Below are 23367 nucleotides of genomic sequence, written 5' to 3' on the forward strand. Positions count from 1 at the left end.
AAAGGTTATACAGCTGCACCATTGAGAGCATCTTGACTGGCGGCATCACCTGCTTGGGATGGCAACTGCAAGGCACCCGACCCCAAGGCGCTACAGAGGGGGGTGAGTACGGCCCAGTACATCACTGCCATTCAGGACCTTTATATCAGGTGGTGTCAGTGGAAGGCCCCAAAAAATTATAAAGGACTCCAGCCACCCAAGTCATAGACTGTTCTCTTTGCTATCGTATGACAAGCGGAACGAACGCACCAAGTCTAGAACCAACAGGACCCTGAACAGCCCCGTGCCATAAGACTGTTAAACAATACAGCGAAATAGCTAATCAAATGCTACCTGCTTCTATCTATCCTGTTGCCTTGTCACTTTACCCCTACCTATATGTAGATAGCTACCTCAATTACCTTGCACATCGACTCTGTACTGCTACTTCCTGTATATAGCCATGTTAATATTACTCTTTATTTTGATTTGTTATACACTGTATATTTATTTGTCGTGTCACTATTTCTATCTATCTATATATACAGTATCAGTCAAAAGTTTTAGAACACCTACTCATTCAATGTTTTTTCTTTATTTTTAATTTTCTACATTGTAGAATAATAGTGAAGACATCAAAACTATTAAATAACACACATGGAATTAAGTAGTAACCAAAAAAGTGTTAAACAAATCTAAATATATTTTATATTTGCGATTCTTCAAAGTATAGCTATAGCGCTTGATAGTTTTCTGACTGCCTTGATGACAGCTTTGAACACTCTTGGCATTCTCTCAACCAGCTTCAACTGGAATGCTTTTCCAACAGTCTTGAAGAGGTTCCCACATATGCTGAGCACTTGTTGGCTGCTTTTCCTTTACACTGCGGTCCAACTAATCCCAAACCATCTCAATTGGGTTGAGGTTGGGTGATTGTGGAGGCCAGGTCATCTGATGCAGCACTCCATCATTCTCCTTCAAATAGCCCTTACACAGCCTTGAGGTGTGTTGGGTCATTGTCCTGTTGAAAAACAATGATAGTCCCACTAAGCGCAAACGAAATGGGATGGCGTATCACTGCAGAATGCTGTGGTAGCCATGCTGGTTAAGTGTGCCTTGAATTTTCAATAAATCACAGACAGTGTAACCAGCAAAGCACCCCCACACCACCACACCTCCTCCGCCATGCTTCACGGAGGGAACAAGACATGTGGAGATCATCCGTTCGCCTACTCTAAGTCTCACAAAGAAATGGCGGTTGGAACCAAACATCTCAAATTTGGACTCATCAGACCAAAGGACACATTTCCACCATTCTAATGTACATTGCTCATATTTCTTGGCCAAAGCAAGTCTCTCCTTATTATTGGTTTCCTTTAGTAGTGGTTTCTTTGCAGCAATTCGAGCATTAAGGCCTGATTCATGCAGTCTACTCTGAACAGTTGATGTTGAGATGTGTCTGTTACTTGAACTCTGAAGCATTTATCTGGCCTGCAATCTGAGGTGCAGTTAACTTTAATGAACTTATCCTCTGCAGCAGAGGTAACTCTGGGTCTTCCTTTCCTGTGGCGATCCTCATGAGAGCCTGTTTCATCATAGCGCTTGAAATTTTCCGCATTGACTGACCTTCATGTCTTATAGTTTTGATGGACTGTCATTTCTCTTTGCTTATTTGAGCTGTTCTTGCCATAATATGGACTTGATCTTTTTCCAAATAGGGATATCTTCTGTATACCCCCCTACCTTGTCACAACACAACTGATTGGTTCAAACGCATTAAGAAGGAAAGAAATTTCACAAATTAACTTTTAACAAGGCACACCTGTTAATTGAAATGCATTCCAGACGACTACCCCATGAATCTGGTTGAGAGAATGCCAAGAGTGTCATCAAGGAAAAGGGTGGCTACACTTGTTTTGGTTACAACATGATTCCATATGTGTTATTTCATAGTTTTGATGTCTTTACTATTATTCTGTGATGTAGAAAATAGTACAAAAATTAAGAAAAAACCCTCGAATGAGTAGTTGTGTCCAAACTTTTGACTGGTACTGATGTACACTGCCGTTCAAAAGTTTGCAACTCCAGGAGGCTGGCCTTCTAGGCAGAGTTGCAAAGAAAAAGCCATATCTCAGACTGGCCAATAAAAGATTAAGATGGGCAAAATAACACAGACACTGGACAGAAGAACTCTGCCTAGAAGGCCAGCATCCCGGAGTTGCCTCTTCACTGTTGACGTTGAGACTGGTGTTTTGCGGGCACTATTTAATGAAGCTGCCAGTTGAGGACTTGTGCGTCTGTTTCTCAAACTAGACACTGTAATGTACTTGTCCTCTTGCTCAGTTGTCCACCCACTCCTCTTTCTATTCTGGTTAGAGCCAGTTTGCACTGTTCTGTGAAGAGAGTAGTACACAGCATTGTACGAGATCTTCAGTTTCTTGGCAATTTCTCGCATGGAATAGCCTTCATTTCTCAGAACTAGAATAGACTGACAAGTTTCAGAAGAAAGTTATTTGTTTCTGGCCATTTTGAGCCTGTAATCGAACCCACAAATGCTGATGCTCCAGGTACTCAACTAGTCTAAAGAAGGCCAGTTTCATTGCTTCTTTAATCAGACAACAGTTTTCAGCTGTGCTAACATAATTGCAAAAGGGTTTTCTAATAATCAATTAGCCTTTTAAAATGATAAACTTGTATTAGCTAACACAACGTGCCATTAGAACACAGAAGTGATGGTTACTGATAATGGGCCTCTGTACGCCTATGTAGATATTCCATAAAGAATCAGCAGTTTCCAGCTACAATAGTCATTTACAACATTAACAATGTCTACACTGTATTTCAAATCAATTTGATGTTATTTTAATGGACAAAATATGTGCTTTTCTTTCCAAAACAAGGACATTTCTAAGTGACCCCAAACTTTTGAACTGTAGTGTATATATACAGTATTTGTATCTTTAACATACATCTCTATTGTGGCAAGTAGAAAAATAAAACAATAAAAACTAACATAAACTCTCTCTGCATCTCTCTCTCTCTGTATCTCTCTCTCTGTGTATCTCTCTCTCTCTCTGTATCTCTTTCTGTGTATCTCTCTCTCTCTGTATCTCTCTCTCTCTGTATCTCTTTCTGTGTATCTCTCTCTCTCTGTATCTCTTTCTCTGTATCTCTTTCTCTGTGTATCTCTCTCTCTCTCTCTCTCTCTCTCTCTCTGTATCTCTCTCTCTCTGTATCTCTTTCTGTGTATCTCTCTCTCTCTGTATCTCTTTCTGTGTATCTCTCTCTCTCTGTATCTCTTTCTGTGTATCTCTCTCTCTCTGTATCTCTCTCTGTATCTCTTTCTGTGTATCTCTCTCTCTCTGTGTATCTCTTTCTGTGTATCTCTCTCTCTCTCTGTATCTCTTTCTGTGTATCTCTCTCTCTCTGTATCTCTCTCTCTCTGTATCTCTTTCTCTGTATCTCTCTCTCTGTGTATCTCTCTCTCTCTCTGTATCTCTCTCTGTATCTCTTTCTCTGTATCTCTCTCTCTCTTTCTGTGTATCTCTCTCTCTCTCTGTATCTCTTTCTGTGTATCTCTCTCTATATCTCTTTCTGTGTATCTCTCTCTCTCTGTGTATATCTGTGTGTATCTCTCTCTCTCTGTATCACTCTCTCTCGCTGTATCTCTCTCTTTGCGTGTGTGTGTCTCTTTCTCTGTATCTCTCTTTCTGTCTCTCTCTCTCTGATTCTGTATATCTCTCTCTCTGTGTATCTCTCTCTTTCGGCATCTCTCGCTCTGTGTGCATCTCTCCCTGTGTATCTCTCTCTCTCTATATCTCTCTCGCTCTGTGCGTATCTCTCCCTTTCTCTCTCTATCTCTGTATTTCTGTGTGTGTGTGTGTCTATCTCTCTCTCTATCTGTATCTTTCTCTGTGGATGTCTCTGTGTGTGCATCTCTCCCTGTGTATCTCTCTCTCTATATATCTCTCTCTCTCTGTGCGTATCTCTCCCTTTCTCTCCCTATCTCTGTATTTCTGTGTGTGTGTGTGTCTATCTCTCTCTCTATCTGTATCTTTCTCTGTGGATGTCTCTGTGTGTGTATCGCTTGGTCTTTCTTTTTCTAGGTGTGTGTGTCTTTCGGTCTTTCCCACAAGCGCACGCACACATTCACACACACACACACACACACACACACACACACACACACACACACACACACACACACACACACACACACACACACACACACACACACACACACACACACACACACACACACACACACACACACACACACACACACACACACACCATCAATGTTGTGTACAACATTCTACAACCTTCTTGTCTCTATTGGGGCAAGTAAATCAAAAGCAAAAACAGAAAGAAAAAAAAAGAAATCTGTAAATCACTTGTTCAAAGTATCCATAAAACGTGTTTGTTGTAGGTGATTATTCATTTACAGGTGTGTTTTGACGCCTCATAGGTAACTCTCCACTCAAGATTCCTTGCAGATTGCCAACGGGACTCATAGAGCTGTAACCATACTGATAGCAGCATCTCAAATCACCCATGTGCACTCTAGCTTCACCTCTCAATGTGTCTTTGGCTTAAACCTGAGCTGCTAATATGCCCACCCTGTAGCAAAGTGCAACTGTATACCGGTAGGCAGATACAGCAGCTGTAGCCTTGACTTTGGAACAAACATTAGGCTACATTCTATGAATAGTGTGTTGGGCTGGGCTCACAGAGGGTATATCCCCAAGCATTGAGATGACAAAGGCCTTTGCATTATGTCTCAAATAACATTTGATAGTTTAATGCACATATAAGGGGTTCAGATTTAGTCAATGCCTTAAGTCATTTTTGTATACTTTGAAGGGTTCATGAAAAGTACAGTCAACAACACTGAATATATCTTCTTAATGTAATCTCTCACAATGGCCACTTAGTCTCTATCTGTATTTATGTTTGGTAAGCCCTGACGAGATAGTCAAAGTCCGTTTGTAACTGCAGAATTTATACATTTTTAACATTGTTGGCATTGTTAGTTGTCATGATTAGTATTCATGCCATCTGGCATGGGCCTTTGTATTAAGGGCTGAGGTAAAGTCAGGCCTCTCATTTCTTTGCTGACTAAAAACATGTGAATGACTTCCTGAAATGCTGATATTCACAGTATTACACTAATCTAACGTCATGACCCAGCGATTAAAGAACATTACTGATTATCACCTGTTGGCATTGAGGTCACTGTCTTGCCATTCTGAAATTCACTGGGTGCAGTTCCATTATCTGTTGCAATCAGTGGCAAGAGCATTACATGGTGAGAAGGGGATTCTGTCTTGTGACTTGTCAGCAGTGTTTGAAGGAGCAGAGTGAGTGTATGTGTTCGTTTGTGAGTGAGTGAGTGAGTTGAGTGAGTGAGTGAGTGAGTGAGTGAGTGAGTGAGTGAGTGAGTGAGTGAGTGAGTGAGTGAGTGAGTGAGTGAGTGAGTGAGTGAGTGAACACAAATATAAATTCCATCCGGACACTGTTGACCTAGAGCACACTAAAACGATATATACCCTAACCTAAACATCAGTGCCTCGGGTAAATTCCACAAGGCTGTGAACGATCTGAGAGACAAGGCAAGAAGGGCCTTCTATGCCATCAATAGGAACAGAAATCTTGATATACCAATTAGGACCTGGCAAAAAATACTTGAATCAGTTATAGAACCCATTGACCTTTATGGTTGTGAGGTCTGGGGTCCGCTCACCATCCAAGAATTCACAAAATGGGACAAAGACCAAATTTAGACTCTACATGCAGAATTCTGCAAAAATATCCTCAGTGTACAATGTAAAACACCAAATCATGCCTGCAGAGCAGAATGAGGCTGATACCTGCTAATGATCAAAACCCAGAAAAGAGCAGTTAAATTCTACAACCACTTAAAAGGAAGCGATTCCCAAACCTTTCATAACAAAGCCATCCCCTACAGAGAGATGAACTTGGAGAAGAGTATCCTAAGCAAGTTGGTCCTGGGGCTCTGTTCACAAATACAAACAGACACCACAGAGACCCAGGACAGCAGCACAACTAGACCCAACCAAATCATGAGAAAACAAAAAGATCATTACTGACACATTGGAAAGAATTAACAAACAAACTGAGCAAACTAAAATGCAATTTGGCCCTAAACAGAGAGTACACAGTGACAGAATACCTGACCACAAGTGACTGACCCAAAATTAATGAAAGCTTTGACTATGTACAGACTCAGTGAGCGTAGTCTTGCTATTGAGAAAGGCCACAGTAGACAGACCTGGAGCTCAAGAGAAGACAGGCTATGTCCACACTTCCCACAAAATGAGGTGGAAACTGAGCTGCACTTCCTAACCTCCGGCCAAATACACACTACCGTTCAACAGTTTGGGGTCACTTAGAAATGTCCTTGTTTTTGAAAGAAAAGCACATTTTCTGTCCATTAAAATAACATCAAAATGATCATAAATACAGTGTTCACATTGTTAATGTTGTAAATTACTATTGTAGCTGGAAACGGGAAGAGGCGACTCCGGGATGCTGGCCTTCTAGGCAGAGTAGCAAAGAAAAAGCCATATCTCAGACTGGCCAATAAAAGTAAAACATTAAGATGGGCAAAATAACTCAAACACTAAATATATCACTAGCCACTTTAAACAATGCTACCTTATATAATGTTACTTACCCTACATTATTCATCTCATATGCATATATATATACTGTACTCTACATCATCGACTGCATCCTTATGTAATACATGTATCACTAGCCACTTTAACTATGCCACTTTGTTTACTTTGTCTATACACTCATCTCATATGTATATATTGTACTCGATACCATCTACTGTATGCTGCTCTGTACCATCACTCATTCATATATCCTTATGTACCTATTCCTTATCCCCTTACACTGTGTATAAGACAGTAGTTTTGGAATTGTTAGTTAGATTACTTGTTGGTTATCACTGCATTGTCGGAACTAGAAGCACAAGCATTTCGCTACACTCGCATTAACATCTGCTAACCATGTGTATGTGACAAATAAAATTGGATTTGATTTGAGGGACTCTGCCTAGATTGCCAGCATCCCGGAGTCGCCTCTTCACTGTTGACGTTGAGACTGGTGTTTTGCGGGCACTATTTAATGAAGCTGCCAGTTGAGGACTTGTCATGCGTCTGTTTCTCAAACTAAACACTGTAATGTACTTGTCCTCTTGCTCAGTTGTCCACCCACCCACTCCTCTTTCTATTCTGGTTAGAGCCAGTTTGCGCTGTTCTGTGAAGAGAGTAGTACACAGCGTTGTACGAGATGTTCAGTTTCTTGGCAATTTCTCACATGGAATAGCCTTCATTTCTCAGAAAAAGAATAGACTGACGAGTTTCAGAAGAAAGTTCTTTGTTTCTGGCCATTTTAAGCCTGTAATTGAACCCACAAATGCTGATGCTCCAGATTCTCAACTCGTCTAAAGAAGGCCAGTTTTATTGCTTCTTTAATCAGACAACAGTTTTCAGCTGTGCTAACATAATTGCAAAAGGGTTTTCTAATAATCAATTAGCCTTTTAAAATGATAAACTTGTATTAGCTAACACAACATGCCATTGGAACACAGGACTGATGGTTGCTGATAATGGGCCTCTGTACGCCTATGTAGATATTCCAGAAAGAATCAGCCATTTCCAGCTACAATAGTCATTTACTTCATTAACAATGTCTACACTGTATTTCTGAGCAATTTGTTGTTATGTTAATGTTCAAAAATATTGTTTTTCTTTCAACAACATGGAAATGACCACAGAATTTTGAATGGTAGTGTATTTCACAGACCTTCAAAGAATTCAAAAACAAAATCAATTTTGATCTCCCATATCTATTGGGGGAAATATTACAGTGTGCCATCACAGCAGCAAGATTTATTTATTTATTTTCCCTTTTGTACTTTAACTATTTGCACATCGTTACAATACGGCATGTAGCCATAAAATGACATTTGAAATGTGTCTTTAAATTTACAAACTTTTGTGAGTGTAATGTTTACTGTTAATTTTTTATTCTACTTTTGTCTATTATCTATTTCACTTGCTTTGGCAATGTAAACATATGTTTCCCATGCCAATGAAGACCTTCAATTGAGAGCGGGAGAGAGATACAATAACATGAAACTGATTTGCTGCAGGGAATAGCCTATGCTTGTATCTGTTTTTTGTGTGTGTTTTTACATGTAATGGTGCCCTTATTTTCACAGGATTGAGACGGGGTACGTTAGTTGCCAGTCGGATACATTTATATACAAGTGTGAAAGCTGAGAAGGGAGCCCATGAACTGAGTAACTAACTATAAACTAACTCGGCTGTATCTGGGTCAGTGGACCAGAGTGTAGGCCTATTTCGCAACAACATTCTTTAGAGCGCCACTGACTCACCCACCCACCCCCACACACCAAGGACGACGTGTTGTACGCTCTCTACGTGCAGCTTTTCAATGTGTGTGTGTGTGTGTGCGCGCGCGTGTGTATATATATGCCTGATCCGCCAGACGCTCACCCGCACGTACAGCACGAGCTCCCCATGCAGTAAGAGCTATAAAATGACGAACTACTATCTCTCGAGCCAGACCGTTAGGCTAAAATCGGTATTCTGGAACTGCATGGGGATGTCGTCACATCTCCTCTCGCCAATATTCACGGAATGTGAAAACAAATTAGATTAAAACAACGTCCCTGGTCCTTCATCTTTATAGCTGCACAATATATATGTGGTTCTCAAACCTATTTTGTTGTAGCCAAAGATTGTCGATTAAATTGACAAGATAGTCAAGTGACCGCTCTAACAATAGAAATGCATGTCCTCAAAAATGGAAGGCAAGCGAGAGGAGGCGATATCGGGAGGGACCATTCTATTGAATGAGAGGGCAGATAGGTGTTTGAACAGCAGGCACAACAAAGTCATGATTCTCACAATTGCGGTAATGCCACGTGCCTCCACGTATATCAGTAGCCTAAATGTGTAATATGAAGAAACTTGTATTAGATCAAATAAGACACACCTATCTCTACACTTTCTCATAGACATCCATACAAAAGGGGCTTATCTCACACACAGATTTTGGGGAGAGTAACTCCTCTTGCTGTGCCTCTTCCTCTCTGTTGTAGCCTTCAACTAGCTCACTCGATTCAAATCCAATTTTATTGGTCACCTACACATGGTTAGCAGATGTTAATGTGAGTGTATCAAAATGCTTGTCATTCACCTAGGGCTGATGATTGGTTGGCAAGTTGAATCAGGTGTGCAAGTTTTGGAAGAGATACAATACAGGAAATGGCTTTGGGTCCCAGAGGAGAGGTTTAAGAAACCACTGATCTGTTTTATGTACACCAGTGGTTCTCAAGCATCTCCTTGGGGACCCTCAGCCGTTCCATGTATTTGATTTTCTATTCTAGAGCTAGCACACCTGATTCAACTTGTCAACTCATTATCAAGCCCTTAATGAAATGAACCAGGTGAAATGTAACGGGTCCCTGAGGAAATGTTTGAGAACCACTGATGTAAACTGCTGTATAAGGGGACACCATGCCCACACAAGCCATCCACATACCTGTTGTTTTTCACCTCAAGAAAAGGAGAGCCAACACCTTATAATTAGTGTAAACAAAGGCAGTGTGGATTGCATAGGCTACTGTGTAAGTCACACAGCGAATCTCATCTGACTGGTTTAGTCAAACGCTGATTAATTGTGAGATTAGAATGGAGCTGTGACATTACAGTAGCAATATTGTTAATGTTGCAGATGGGTATGAAATGGCAAAAATAGGACTAATAGAAATAACAGTATATAACATTTATTATTATAATTAATTTAGAACTTCACCAAATTCCCTATCATAGCCTATGACAACATTTCACTGAAGCAACGTGACAAAGTTCTAAACTTGCACTGAAATGATGAGCAACGTTGCAACTTTCAATGTAGCTGTTTGCTTTCTGCAGCATGCATACAACAATGTAACCTAGTTGAGTTACTGTACGTCCATTGTGAGCTCCACTCAAACAAGCCCAAATCCAAGCTACTGTAAACAAGTGAACATTGTGGGGCGTGTGTCTAGAAAAACAGGGTTTGACCAATGAACGCGGACATCCTTACCACATGGTTATCTTGTTTACTACAAGACCTGAAAACCCGCTGAAAACAGATTAAAGAAAACCCGGACGTGTATTTCATTCCTTTTTAACAAAACTCGACACATACAGCTATATTTTCACGCTAAAACTGTTTAACTGCCACTGATGTATCTATCCAGTTGAGTCAAATATGTAAAGTAGACGGTTATTTACGTCCGAGTACCGTGTATGTATGGTATTTACTTGATAATGTTTTCGCAGAAGAAAAGCTCCATTCCAATCCTGCCCCTTAATCCATACCGGGTTTGGATATAACCAGCATTTACAACCCGTTTTCAGGCAGGGAAAACAGCATTTCAAGTTACAGCCGGTTAAAGCGAGCTTTAAGGAAGCTGGTGTGTTGAATATTGGCAGAGGTAAGTGCACTGTACCCATTGAAACTTTGGGAGGGTTTTCTCAAGGAAAAGTACTGTTTTGGATGCATCGTTTTCAACATGTTAGTAGATTCCTTATGCAGTATATAAGGTTTGGATTTTAAGTGCATATTTGTATTGTAAACATGAAGGGGGAAAAAACATGTTCTTATCGCTGCAAAACGCATTGAGGCTACGTTTTATATGACCATGTTTATCAACTGTGAAGTTGCAAATAATATTAGGACCCAGTCAATGCAGACGCTTGTTATTTGTGGGCTATCAGTAATTGTTCAATGAAGCAATCAATGCCTTATTACATTTTTATTACAATGCATGAGCTGCAGAATATAGGCTGTAAACGTGATGTTTTGCATCCTAAAATATCTTGTGTGCATAGATCCTTTGACACACAACCTTAGAACTAATTTAGTTTAAAACAACATCCAACATTATCCTATTATTGGGAAACCAGTAAACATAAGAAACAAAATTATAAAATCAAACGAATTAAAAATGAATTATGCATTACACTAAATCATCTACATTAAGTGTCGTAGTGATAATTTTACTGCAATGATGGTGTTTTCATGGTCTATTTTTGGTAAGAGAAATTGACAGTTTTAGTGCAGGCATGTGTGGTTATACTACTTTCTACCGATAAGGGGGTGGACAGCTATGTCATAGACCCTCAAGTTCTAGAATGTTCTGAGAATGGCAGCTATTTTGGTCAGGGAGAAATCCAAACCAGTCTTCGAGTACCACAGTGAGTCATTATACCCATAACCTAGTGGTCAAACAGGGATATGGTTCCAATCGTTTTCCCACCATTCATATTTCCCATAGTGGATTTTTAGAAACACTTAAAACAAGGGCTGTGTTTTGTGTAGATAGACTTACCCTTGCGTGATGTTTTGACAACCGTGTAAATCTCTAGGACAATGTGATTTTGATCAATATTTACCCCCCCAATGCCATGATGATCTGGACTAGACTGCCAATCGAGGCAAAGGTATGGCTCTCGAATGTTCGCTAAATGTAGTAATAGATACATTGCCTACATTTCTTTAAATGGACAATTCTGTGAACAGTCTTGTGCAAGTTTTAAATAGACACAATACCTGTTAGCAAAGGTGTCAGCTAGAGATGAGGTGCAGGAGCTTGCAGGGATTTGTAGTTTTGCATGACGTCTATTTTGACCTAATTAGCATTTTTGAATCTGAGTAGATGCAGTCAAATATTTGTCACCTTGTCCGAGAGAGATTTACATGGTTATCAAAACAGCACGTCATGGTGAGCCTATACGAAATACAGTCCTTATTTTATGTGTTTCTAAAATCTCCTATGGGAGAAAAAATGGTGGGAAAATTATTAGAACCACTTCCCTGTTTGACCACCAGGTTTTATGGGTATTATGACACCACTGTGGTGCTATATAGGAAGGAATGGCAGAAGAGGCATAGGTGATGCATTTCTTGCTTTTACTTTTGGAGGAGAATAAAAGGCATGCGTGTAAAATACAGTGCATTCGGAAGTATTCAGACCCCTTGACTTTTTCCACATTTTGTTACATTACAGCCTTATTCTAAAATAACTTTTTATTTATTTTAATCCATCTACACACAATACCCTGTAATGACAAACCCAAAATAGGTATTTAGAAATGTCAACAACAAAACAATATGTCTTCTTTACATAAGTATTCAGACCCTTTGTTATGAGACTCAAAATTGAGCTCAAGTGCATCCTGTTTCCATTGGTCATCCATGATGTTTCTACAACTTCATTGGAGTCCACCTGTGGTAAATTCAATTGATTGGACATAATTTGGGAAGGCACACGTGTGTCTATATAAGGTCCCACAGTTGACAGTGCATGTCAGAGAAAAAACAAACCATGAGGTTGAAGGAATTGTCCGTAGAGCTCCGAGACAGGATTATGTTGAGGCACAGATCTGGGGAAGGGGACCCAAAACATTCTGCAGGATTGATAGTCCCCAAGAACACAGCGGCCTCCATCATTCTTAAATGGAATAAGTTTGGAACCACCAAGACTCTTCCTAGAGCTGGCCGCCCAGCCAAACTGAGCAATCGGGGGAGAAGGGCCTTGGTCAGAGCGGTGACAAGGAACCCAATTGTCACTCTGACAGAGCTTCAGAGTTCCTCTGGAGATGGAGAACCTTCCAGAAGGACAACCATCTCTGCAGCACTCCACCAATCAGGTCTTTATGGTAGAGTGGCCAGACGGCAGCCACTCCTCAGTAAAAGGCACATGACAATCCGCTTAGAGTTTGCCAAAAGGTACCTAAAGGACTCTGACCATGAGAAACAAGATTCTCTGGTCTGATGAAACCAAGCGTGAACTCTTTGGCCTGAATGCCAAGCTTCACATCTGGAGGAAACCTGGCACCATCCCAACAGTGCTTAGTGATGAGCTTTGTGGGCAGGATGGTGTTACACTAAGCTGTAGTCTATGAACAGCATTCTCACATAGGTGTTCCTTTTGTCCAGGTGGGAAATGGCGGTATGGAGTGCGATTGAGGTTGCATCATCTGTTGGGGCGGTATGTGAGTCTAGGGTTTCTGGGATGATGGTGTTGATGTGAGCCAAGACCAGCCTTTTAAAGCTCTTCATAGCTACAGATGTGTGCTACTGGGTAATAGTCATTTAGGAAGGTTACCTTCGCTTTCTTGGGCACAGGGACTATGGTGGTCTGCTTGAAACGTGTGGGTATTAAAGACTCGGCCGGGGAGAGGTTGAAAATGCCAGTGAAGACACTTGCCAGTTGGTCCGCGCATGCTTTGAGTAAACATCCTGATAATCCGTCTGGCCCCACCTTGTGAATGTTGACCTGTTTAAAGGTCTTGCTCACATCGGCTACGGAGAGTGTGATCCCACAGTCACCCAGAACAGCTTTTGCTCTCATGCATGCTTCAGTGTTGCTTGCCTCGACATGAGCATTAAAGGCATTTAGCCCATCTGGTAGGCTCGAGGCTGGGTTTCTCTTTGTAGTCTGTAATAGTTTGCAAGCCCTACCATATCCGTCAGCGCCTGTGTAGTACGATTCAATCTTAGTCCTGTATTGACGCTTTTCCTGTTTGATGGTTCATCTGAATTGCATTCAGTTGTGAAACTGACAAGGTATCCCCTTTCCCCTTATAAGACGTGTTATTTTCCCCTGTATTCCTGGAATAGAGTTACAGTGCCACCTGTGGCTGGTGACTATTGTATGCCTCTACGTACAGCAGCGAGCTACTGTTACAGAGGGCTAATGTTGTGAAATCAAAGGAAATTCTGTTACCATCAGGTTGGTTCATCATTACACCAGTGAGTCAAACATTACTGGAATCAAGGAGGGGATGGAGATAACCTTACCTCCCCCTTCTCTCTTTCATACTCAGCCTTTGGCTTCTCTGGTGGCATTGTTGTTGATTATGCACACACACACACACTTCTTCCCTTCTCTCTTTGATGTGTTTTTAATCGGTATTCCAGGATATGATGAACCGTGAATACTCAACAGAGCAAATCTGGTCCACCCTAAATCTTTCCCAACTGTAAATTGTTCTTCTATATTTTCTAGAAGGGGTGACTCACTGTGTCTTGCTCTCTGGTTTCCAGAATTGCATCAGTTATCGTGATGACGTCCATATACTGATGCCCATCGGCATGTTTCTATTGACGACGTGAGAACGGCAGGGGGATTGATGCTACAATGAGTTCATGGGATTAGAGGTAGAATCACTTTGCAGGAGAAAAGTTCATTCATTATTGGGAGAATGTTTTTGGAGAATCCCACACCTCAAATTATTGGAGACTATTATTGAAGCCCTGCCTCTATCGCATTTCCTGTGCAGGGTAAATACAAAGCATTTTGTCATAATCGTTTGTTTTTGAACATGTAACTTGGAACAACTTTAACAAATGAAGAGTCATTAGTAGGGCACTCTTGGAATTAATATATTTCTGGTTTGAAGATTCTATTCACAGGCTACTGTTAATAGCCTGTAATAGTATCTTAAGGTAGGCCTACACATTCCATTGGGATGTTGAATGTCAGCTAACTTTAGCTTTGTGTGTAGGAGGTTTAACCAGCAATGAGCTCTCTGTAAAGGTCAAGGCAAACCTTGTGGCTCAAGTGGTAGAGCATGGCCCTCGGGTGGTAGAGCATGGCCCTCGGGTGGTAGAGCATGGCCCTCGGGTGGTAGAGCATGGCCCTCGGGTGGTAGAGCATGGCGCTTGCAATGCCAGGGTTGTGGGTTTGATTCCCACAGGGGACAAGTGTGAATAAGTTCAAATGTATGCACTCACTACTGTAAGATGCTCTGGATAAGAGCATCTGGTAAAATGTCTCAAGTGTCCGAAATAGAGAAGGACTCCAAAATAGGTCATGGGTAAATATTTGTGTTGTAACTCTATCTGCGGAAGCCAGCTGATCCCAAGCCACCACACACCATAGTATATAGTTGGATGGTGTAGAAAGAAGTCACCTCCTACCCACTGATTTGGTGTCAGATGTGTTTTTATCTAATAGTCAAGGATAGGGTTGGGGGATATGGTCATCTGATGCAATTTCAACCAAGAGTGTTTAGGTGGGGAGGGGGTAGATTTTGATCTAAGACAGGTGTTCATTCAAGTGCTGATGAAAACCAATTATGTAATTGATTAGCTTTCAGGAGTGCCCTCCCCACACTCTTAATCAATCCATCAACATTCATGGCAGAATGGCTGAGCTGTCATCCACACATGCATCTGTATGGATATGACTCTGTTAATAAAGTTAACTTTATAGAGCTTCAAAACATGAAATACAATCATAAAGTGAGCACACAGATTGTTTTTTTTCTGTAATGTGTTGAAAGCAGATGGCCAATTTCTCAATCCTCATTTGACTGTAAAAGAGATTAAGTGTAACATGTGTACTTCTAAGATCTTTTAAAATGGATACCAATGACAACCAGAGTGCATTTCTCAGAATGCAACACAGCATGATTTCTGAGGCAGGATCAGTACTCTCCTACTACAGTAACTAAACCCAAACTCTACTCCTGTTTCGTCTGTCTGTCTCTGTCGGTGTTCCCAATAGATCTTCTGAGTCTACAGACAGTGTTACTGCCAACCATGTTACCTAAGAGTCGTCTGGGGAAGCGTTCCCCATTAGGGGCGTTGGTGTGTACCTCCTGCCCCTCCATGGAGAGCACACTGGAGACAGGGGGTCATGGGGACCCCGAGAGGGGTGTGGGGGGCCCAACCATGGGATCACCAGGGCCCCAGCATCTCAGCAGGTTCAACAACAAACTACTTCCAGGACAGAAGGTGAGGGAGACATTCTTATGTTACATGTCATGCTTGAGAGAACACCGGCAATTTGTCTGTCACTCTCTAATTCAAATTCAGATTGTTTTAATGAATATTCTCTTTCCTCGAAGTATCGCTGTCTGTCTTTTTATATCTGTCTCTCTTATGCTCCCCCTATCTTTGCACTAACCCTGACTTGTTCTTTTTGACTTGTCATTGTACATCTCTCTCTCTCAATCGTTGTACATCTCTCACACACTCTCTCGCTCTTTCTTGCTCTCTCTCAATTCAAAGGGGCTTTATTGGCATGGGAAATATGTTTACATTGCCAAAGCAAGTAAAATAAACAAAAGTGAGAGGATCAGTTAACAACGTCAACAAAAAACGATTAGAAATTAACAGTAAACATTGATTGCCGTCTTCTCATGGCAACGGGCCACAAATCTTGCTGCTATGATTGCACATTGTGGTATTTTGCCAAACAGATATGGGAGCTTATCAATGTTGGATTTTGTTATAGTGTGGACACTATACAAATCATTCCTACTGAATATGTGGTGTACTTAACTGCAGTATAGTATTATGACTGTTCATGGGAGCATTGTTATTATGGACATGTGTTGACTGTGACCTTTACCCAGAGTCGGTACATTATTAATGTGACACTGCCTCATGTTGAGTTGGGTATATCACTCCTGTTTTCTACCATTTCTACATGGCTGTACACCTTTATTTTGGAGTTTGCAAGTAAAGACAATGAACCTTGAAATGCTTGTGGATATTCCTTGTCAAGTTCTCAAATTCTTTGTGGGTCTGTGTGATCTGAGGGAAATCTGTGTCTGTGGTCATACAGGTTAGGAAGTGCAGCTCAGTTTCCACCAATTTTGTTGACAATGGGCACATCCTGTCTTCTCTTGAGAGCCAGGTCTGCCTATAACGACCTCTCAATAGCAAGGCTATGCTCGCTGAGTCTGTATGTAGTCAAGGATTTTGGGTCAGGTATTCTGCCACTGTGTACTCCTCTGTTTAGGACTCTCTCGGTCTCTCTCCCTCCATCCATATCACTCCCTCCTATTTCCTCCCTCAATTACACTTCTGTCGCTAACCTCTCCCTCTCTCTTTAGGTGTATGTGTTGTGTGGAGGGCGTGAGTGCACAGGGATAGTGGAGCAACACAACCATGTGGATAATGAGGTGGCCGTCCTACTGCCTGTCTTGGGACAGCATGTCCTGAGGAAACTAGAGGACGTATGGACCTGCCCCACCGTACCGCCTCCACCTTCTACTACGACACAAGGCACAGGCAGACCACACCAAATGTCCTCCTGCATCGACGTGCCCAGGAGGTTAGTGTAGTGTGGATGTCATTTTGTGTGTTAACTGGAGCAGGGTATGCATTCCCCTGTCATTGTGTGTGTGTCTCTCTCTCTATATACCTTATCGTTCTCCCTGCTACAGGAGTGCGGAGACTATGGATGAGATGATGGCAGCCCTGGTTCTGACCAGCCTGTCCTGCAGCCCTCTGGTCCCGAGCCCTCCTCAGAGAGACACAGTCACAGGTAATTCATTGACAGAATAATTGATTGAGTGATAAGCTCTGGGTTATATTTTTTTCTCTCCCAGTTTTTGTCAACCATTGCAGGACTAGTAAGGTGTGTGTGTGTGTGTGTGTCTCAGTTGGTAGAGCATATTGTTTGCAACGCCACGATTGTAGGTTCAATTCCCATAGGGGTCCAGTACGAAAATGTCTGCACTGTAAGTTACTTCTGGATAAGTTAATAATGTGTGTGTGTGTGTGTGTGTGTACAGCAGGTTCTGCTGGTATGGAGTGTGGAGGCGGGGAACTCTCAGACAGTGGAAGTAGTGGCTACTGGAGCTGTGACCATGGCTACGGAAGCCCGGCTCCCTCTCCACCAATCACAGAAACAGAGGGTCACAGCCTGTCCATGCCCCCTGATGAGGGATTGGACATGGAGCAGGTGCTGTTTGACGAGCCAGCACCACGGAAACGCAGGGTGAGTTGGGTAGTCACGGGGACAGACTTGCTAAAATTGACCAATGTGCTTGCCAGTAAATTCTGTCACATATCAGCTACTTGTTCTTGATTTAATGTTCCATCAGCCTTGCTTACCTGTGAACTTGTTTCCTCTCAGAACTCAGTGAAGTTGGCCTACAGGTGTCTGTGGCCAAACTGTGGGAAGACTCTGAAGTCTGTCGTTGGGATTAAACGTCACATCCGGACCCTGCACCTGGGGTAAGTGTCTAGGGATGAGACTGATCTTTGGTGCAAAAATGGCGGCCGTTGACATTATAAAGTCTTAACTTTTATTATCAGATGATGTGACAGCGCTTCAACTAGCAGTAATAGTGGCACAAGAAAACAACTGTTGCATTAATCTATGTACTGTATATCCACGTGTTTTCAGCCAAGTCAGTGAGCATGAGCGTTGCTCCTGCAGCGAGGAGGACTTCTACTACACAGAGATCCATCAGCGGGAGGCGCGGCCTCTCACCCGACCTCTAGGGGTCTCCACCCCCAGCACCCCATGGGTGGCCTCCACCTCCAGCCCCTCTCCCGCTGGCGTAGGACCAGGAGCTGGAGGAGACTCCCCCACAGAAGTGAGCCCCCAGCTCAGCCAGTCTGCCCCCTCCACCCCAGACTTCTTCTGGCAGGTCCACTCTGAGCACTCCTACCAGGTAAGCACTAGGACAACTGCCCTCCATGCTATTCATGTCTAAGTTATCTCTGTTCTGCACACCGGGAATGAAAAGTGGAAAACAAATGTGTTTCTTGAGTTAAATATATAACAAGCATGCTATGAGCACCTATTGCAAACTCTGTTTTTGTATGTGGTTATATAGCCTATTTTTTTCATATTTCACAATCAATGATCCTACCTGATCGCAATCATTGATCACTTTATTTATCTCTGTAGGTTCCAGTCCAGGTGGTAGCTCCACCTGTCTCGGTCTCCTCCTGCCATTGTACCACACCTACCTCAACCCTCCACCCAAGACAGGTAAACTTGCCTGAAGCACTGGGTGGGTAGAGTTTGCACTTTAGGACTGAAGGAATGGTCTCAAATGTGCAAACCCCGCCGATCCCACACCCCGGCTGAGCTAAATCAAATGCGCCTAGAGAAAAGTGTTGGTAAAGGAGCTGGACAACAGCAATGAAATGACAATCAACACAACCCTGACTCCTGGGGCTCTTGGACTCAACTGTCACTGCAGAATCCAATAGGAGAATCTCAAGGGAAATTCCCTGTAGATAATTGATTTATAAACACTCAGTTAAGAATCTACTGTACAACTGCTGTTCATGCTCTATGTCCAGGAATATGCTATTTTCGCTGGTAGAATTCAACATATTTTTGCCCTTTAAACACCGAATTGTCCATATATCCAAGCATTTTGAATTCATCACATATTTGCTTTTAAAAGTGGAATATTTGCAGAAACATTTCCCATACAGAGCCTTTGCCAGTATGTGTTTGGAGAATTTAATTCAGTCCATCGGGGAAAAATAGCATTTGTTTTCTAGGATAGATTTAGTGCCCTGTCTCCAGAGCTGCTCTATACTGCCAATAGTGTCATGGATATTTACCAGCTAATCCCCTGTTGATTTGATCATATTTTCTTTCCATCGCTGAACTGGCTGCCTTAGCCTCCACTGGCCCATAGTTTCTCGTTAGCTGGTGCTACAACACTGCCACCTATCGACATGTAGTAGAAACTGCTGGTAATTTATTTGTAACAACACGTGGACACTGGCGTGATCAAGCCACTGCAGTAGTCTGCAGCCTTACACACAAAGAGAAATCAACGCTGATGCCGTTTCAGCAGTTAACATGCATCGTTCAGTTTTCTGTAATCTAAATACGCATTGCATGAATGCTAAAATAGTGGATGAAAACTTTCCTTCCTTTCACCAGTGTTGTTTTGCTGGACCTTGCAGTGTTGTGAGAGATGGCAACATCAAATGCAATATGTTGTCATTTATTTTATTAGTGTACTTGTCAGCAACCATGCATAAGAAATGCATTGAACCAGATTGATCTACACCGCTCAGTTCCCATCTGTAGTATTATTGATATTTACAGATTTAAAAAAAAATATTTTCCTTTAGGGTTGTAGATTTCTCAGCACAACATATGTTCAATTCAGTTGTGGGTTATTTGTATAAAATTAGACAGATTAGTTAGTAGTCTCTAACCAATTACCCAAAACTGAGTTTACACTTATTTATAGTGGCTGTCCTTGTCTCCTCTCATCTACAGTTCCTTTCCCTTCAGTGGAGGTAAAGGAGAGGAGATGTGGAAAAGTAGCCTTTTGAAAGGACATTATGCTCTTCATCACCCATAACAAAGGCAGTCATAATATGTATGTTCTGTTGTTTTTCTATGCACTGCTTCTCACCTGTTTCCCCCTCTGTCCACCAGGGTGCGTCGTTCCGTGTGAGGTCAGTCAGTGTGGGAGAACAGTGGCTGCAGCAGCAGAGTTCCCCCATCAGACCACACCCTGTCAGCACCTCTCCCCAACGCAGCCACTGGTCCGCAAGGTGAGATATTTCTACTATTACTAATGTATCACTATTGATAACATTTTAATGCCTCATATCTGCCTCAGTCAATCTGAGTCTACAGTCATTTCCCTTCTCGCCGATCTGATTCCTGTCTTCCTCACTCTTATCTATGCATCTCCTTACTTATGACTCTCTCTCCATTTCCGTTCATTACATTTACTGTAAATTGACTTCCCCTCCCCCTCTCTTTCCCTCCCTCTTTTCTCTCTATAGGAGAATCCGTGGCGAGGCGAAGAAGTGCCGTAAGGTGTACGGCATCGAGCACCGGGACCAGTGGTGCACCGCCTGTCGCTGGAAGAAAGCCTGCCAGCGCTTCCTCGACTGAACCCCTCACAGAAGAGGGGGATGAAGAGCGAGAGAAAGAAAGACGGAGCTGTCCCCTCTTCGAGTGAAGACTGAGGAAAGATCTGGGGGGTCAACCAGTGGAGCACCATGTACGTTGATGTTTATTTCTTTCTTTAAAAAAAAAACGTTTTTGTACTTTTTACCACTTTACTAAAAGTTTTATGTATTTTGTTCATGTCTTTGACAACTTTGGGTTCTTGTGTGTTGGTGCTCATGGTGAACTCTGCGTGGGGCAGGCAGTTAAATGACCTATGACTGGTAAGCTATGACCTTTACCAGAAGCATAGTTTTGCATCTCAATTCCCCTGTCTTCCTGCCCAGGGAGGGGCTATAAAGGAAGTGGAACGTGTGATCTTCTCTTCCAAATCTTTGGCTATAACATATAAACAGCAGCTCTTCTATACCCAGCAGCTATATAGGGGATGTCTATAGATCTATGACATCATGCCATCCATATCTTGGCTTGGAAACAAGGCTTTTGCTGCCTGTTGCTAATTGTGGGCCTGAGCCAGACAGGAGCTGAGCAGAACATCTGATCTGTAAATTAACCTAACTTCCAAACGCCTGGGCAAGAACAGATCCGTATGTTACAAAGGTTAACCGATCCATCAGGCTTTGGCTTCCTGTCTGCATGCAGTGGAGAATGATGACGAGGAGAACGTAAAGTGATACTAGGAGGGAGCTAGCCCTATGTGACAGAGGTGAAGCCTCACTAAATACTTAGGTCCTGTAAATAGCATGCTTGTTACCATGTCGGAGAAGAGATTTGCAGTCAACTTGCTCATTTACTTGTTAAAAAGTATTGAGTTTCATTTATACCAGCTCTTGTCAATTGCATATAGTGCACGGATTGGTTGAGAGAATCTCCCTTGACCTATAGGATTCCATCTGCTCATGATCTACCCAGCGTCGGTAACCAGGAAGTTGTGTCCTAAACATTGAGAATGGATTGGAGGAGGAGTAAAATGCAGATTTGGGAGTCATTAGCCCAACCTGTCTGTCATAAGCCATTTATTCCTGCAAACGTGTATGTAGCTTTTTTGTAATGTATTTGGCTTTTTTAAGGGAACAAAAACATGTTTTTTGGTGATGTTGAATATGTTAATTTGTATTGTGTTTCGTTATATTATCCAGAAATGTTGTCTATATTTTGCAACTTGTCGTTTTTCTAAGGTGTGTTAAATGCAATGTTCCGCCAAGAATTACCATGTTGTGGGATATAGAAATGAATTCACATACTTTAGACCAATCAGATGTCATACACATTGATTTTCACTTCTCTGAGCATGATGTAACCAACTGTTAAAGTTAAGGACCCAGTATCTCATCCTTCTTGTTAGCAGCTACTGTAGCTATCCTTTCTGGTATGCCTTAAAGTCTTCTTAGTTACACCAGAAATAGTCTATAATATAGCCTCGTAACAGGCTTTGGTTATGCTAACGGATATCATTTCAGAGCACTAGTCTATAATTAAAGAGACACTGTGACAGAATAGGACATGAAAGTATTGGTTCCCTTTAAAACATGGAGGTCATTGGCAGCTTTGGTCTCTTATTCACATTGTTGTAATAAAATGAGCCATTTGTATAAATATATTTTGTCAGGAATCAAATCTCCATACATTTGCCATATGCTTGGATATCCCACACTCCAGTACCAGCCTCGGTACTGCTGAAACACTAACTGAATTATGTTATCGAGGTTCCAGGTTTGATGTGGAATGTGCCACGTGGTGCCAATAATAAGAACTAAAATATGGTGCCAAGATTGAGTCTGAAAACATTTACATGGCTAAGGGTTTATCTAGAATGTTATGCTGCATTGTGGCCCTAAACCCTTGTCACACTGCCACTTATTGTAAATTAACTTGCATAAACAGATGTTTCATATGTTAAAACCCAAAATGCTTGTTTATTGAAACTCATGTTTCCTTGCAGTAAGCCAATGTATCCACAGAAGCAAAAAAGTGTTATATATTGTGTTATGTATAGTTAACTGCCAAAATAATGGAAACACTTGAGTAAATGAGGGATACAAGGTATATTGAAATCAGATGCTTCCACAAAGGTGTCGTTCCTGAGTTAAACAATTAACATCCCATCATGCTTAGGGTCATGTATAAAATGCCCAGTTGCCCATTGTTTTGGCTACCATGGCTAGAAGAAGAGATCTCAGTGACTTTGAAAGAGGGGTCTTAAAGGTGCATAGAGGGTTTAAAGAGCGTGTCTGTCACCAGATTTGAACCCAATTGAATAATTCTGGGAGATTCTGGAGCATCGCCTGAGACAGCGTTTTCCACTACCGTCAACAAAACATCAAATGATGGAATGGTGCCGCATCCCTCAGAGTTCCAGACACATGTCAAATCTATGTCGAGGTGTATTGACGCTGTTCTGGCGGCTTGTGGTGGCCCAACACCCTAAAACACTGGTGTTTCCTTTATTTTGGCAGTTACCTGTATGTACTGTACCTGGAGAAAGAAATGACCTCTGAATAAAGTAATTTTTTTATTATGATGCACTATTTTTATATGGAATCTGGAATGTCTTGGTCCTTTTGATGTTGAAATATGCTTGATAAAGATTAACCCTGTCTCTAGTAGTCTTGTTTTTATTCTCC

At 41.8% G+C, this 23367-nt stretch overlaps 1 protein-coding gene across 6 annotated transcripts; it reads left to right on the top strand.

Annotated features, from left to right (window-relative positions):
- Window positions 1–10165: 10165 nt before the first annotated feature.
- On the top strand, window positions 10166–23342 carry LOC124001376 (zinc finger protein 395-like). Of its 6 annotated transcripts, none has more exons than XM_046308126.1 (11): window positions 10167–10525; window positions 14143–14256; window positions 15608–15837; window positions 16944–17164; window positions 17277–17377; window positions 17628–17833; window positions 17972–18072; window positions 18245–18515; window positions 18755–18838; window positions 20261–20379; window positions 20617–23342. In XM_046308126.1, exons 3-11 carry the CDS (start codon window positions 15643–15645, stop codon window positions 20726–20728), a joined length of 1410 nt encoding a protein of 469 aa, XP_046164082.1. In that variant the 5' UTR covers window positions 10167–10525; window positions 14143–14256; window positions 15608–15642; the 3' UTR covers window positions 20729–23342. The 6 variants fall into 6 exon arrangements, with proteins under 6 accessions (XP_046164086.1, XP_046164082.1, XP_046164081.1 ...); XM_046308127.1 differs by lacking the exon at window positions 10167–10525 and adding an exon at window positions 10587–10605; XM_046308130.1 differs by lacking the exon at window positions 14143–14256 and having other exon boundaries at window positions 10166–10525; window positions 17631–17833.
- The last annotated feature ends 25 nt before the right edge of the window (window positions 23343–23367 follow it).

This window comes from Oncorhynchus gorbuscha, linkage group LG17 (assembly GCF_021184085.1).
Source record: "Oncorhynchus gorbuscha isolate QuinsamMale2020 ecotype Even-year linkage group LG17, OgorEven_v1.0, whole genome shotgun sequence".
Classification (NCBI taxonomy): domain Eukaryota; kingdom Metazoa; phylum Chordata; class Actinopteri; order Salmoniformes; family Salmonidae; genus Oncorhynchus; species Oncorhynchus gorbuscha.

What these genes read in the sequence shown, in the direction of transcription:
- LOC124001376 (XM_046308126.1), top strand. Translation starts at nt 15,643, where the DNA reads ATGTTACCTAAGAGTCGTCTGGGGAAGCGTTCCCCATTAGGGGCGTTG. An exon ending in CAGCACCACGGAAACGCAGG is followed by an intron (nt 17,834 to 17,971) that starts GTGAGTTGGGTA and finishes GTTTCCTCTCAG; the next exon opens with AACTCAGTGAAGTTGGCCTA. An exon ending in ACTCTGAGCACTCCTACCAG is followed by an intron (nt 18,516 to 18,754) that starts GTAAGCACTAGG and finishes TTATCTCTGTAG; the next exon opens with GTTCCAGTCCAGGTGGTAGC.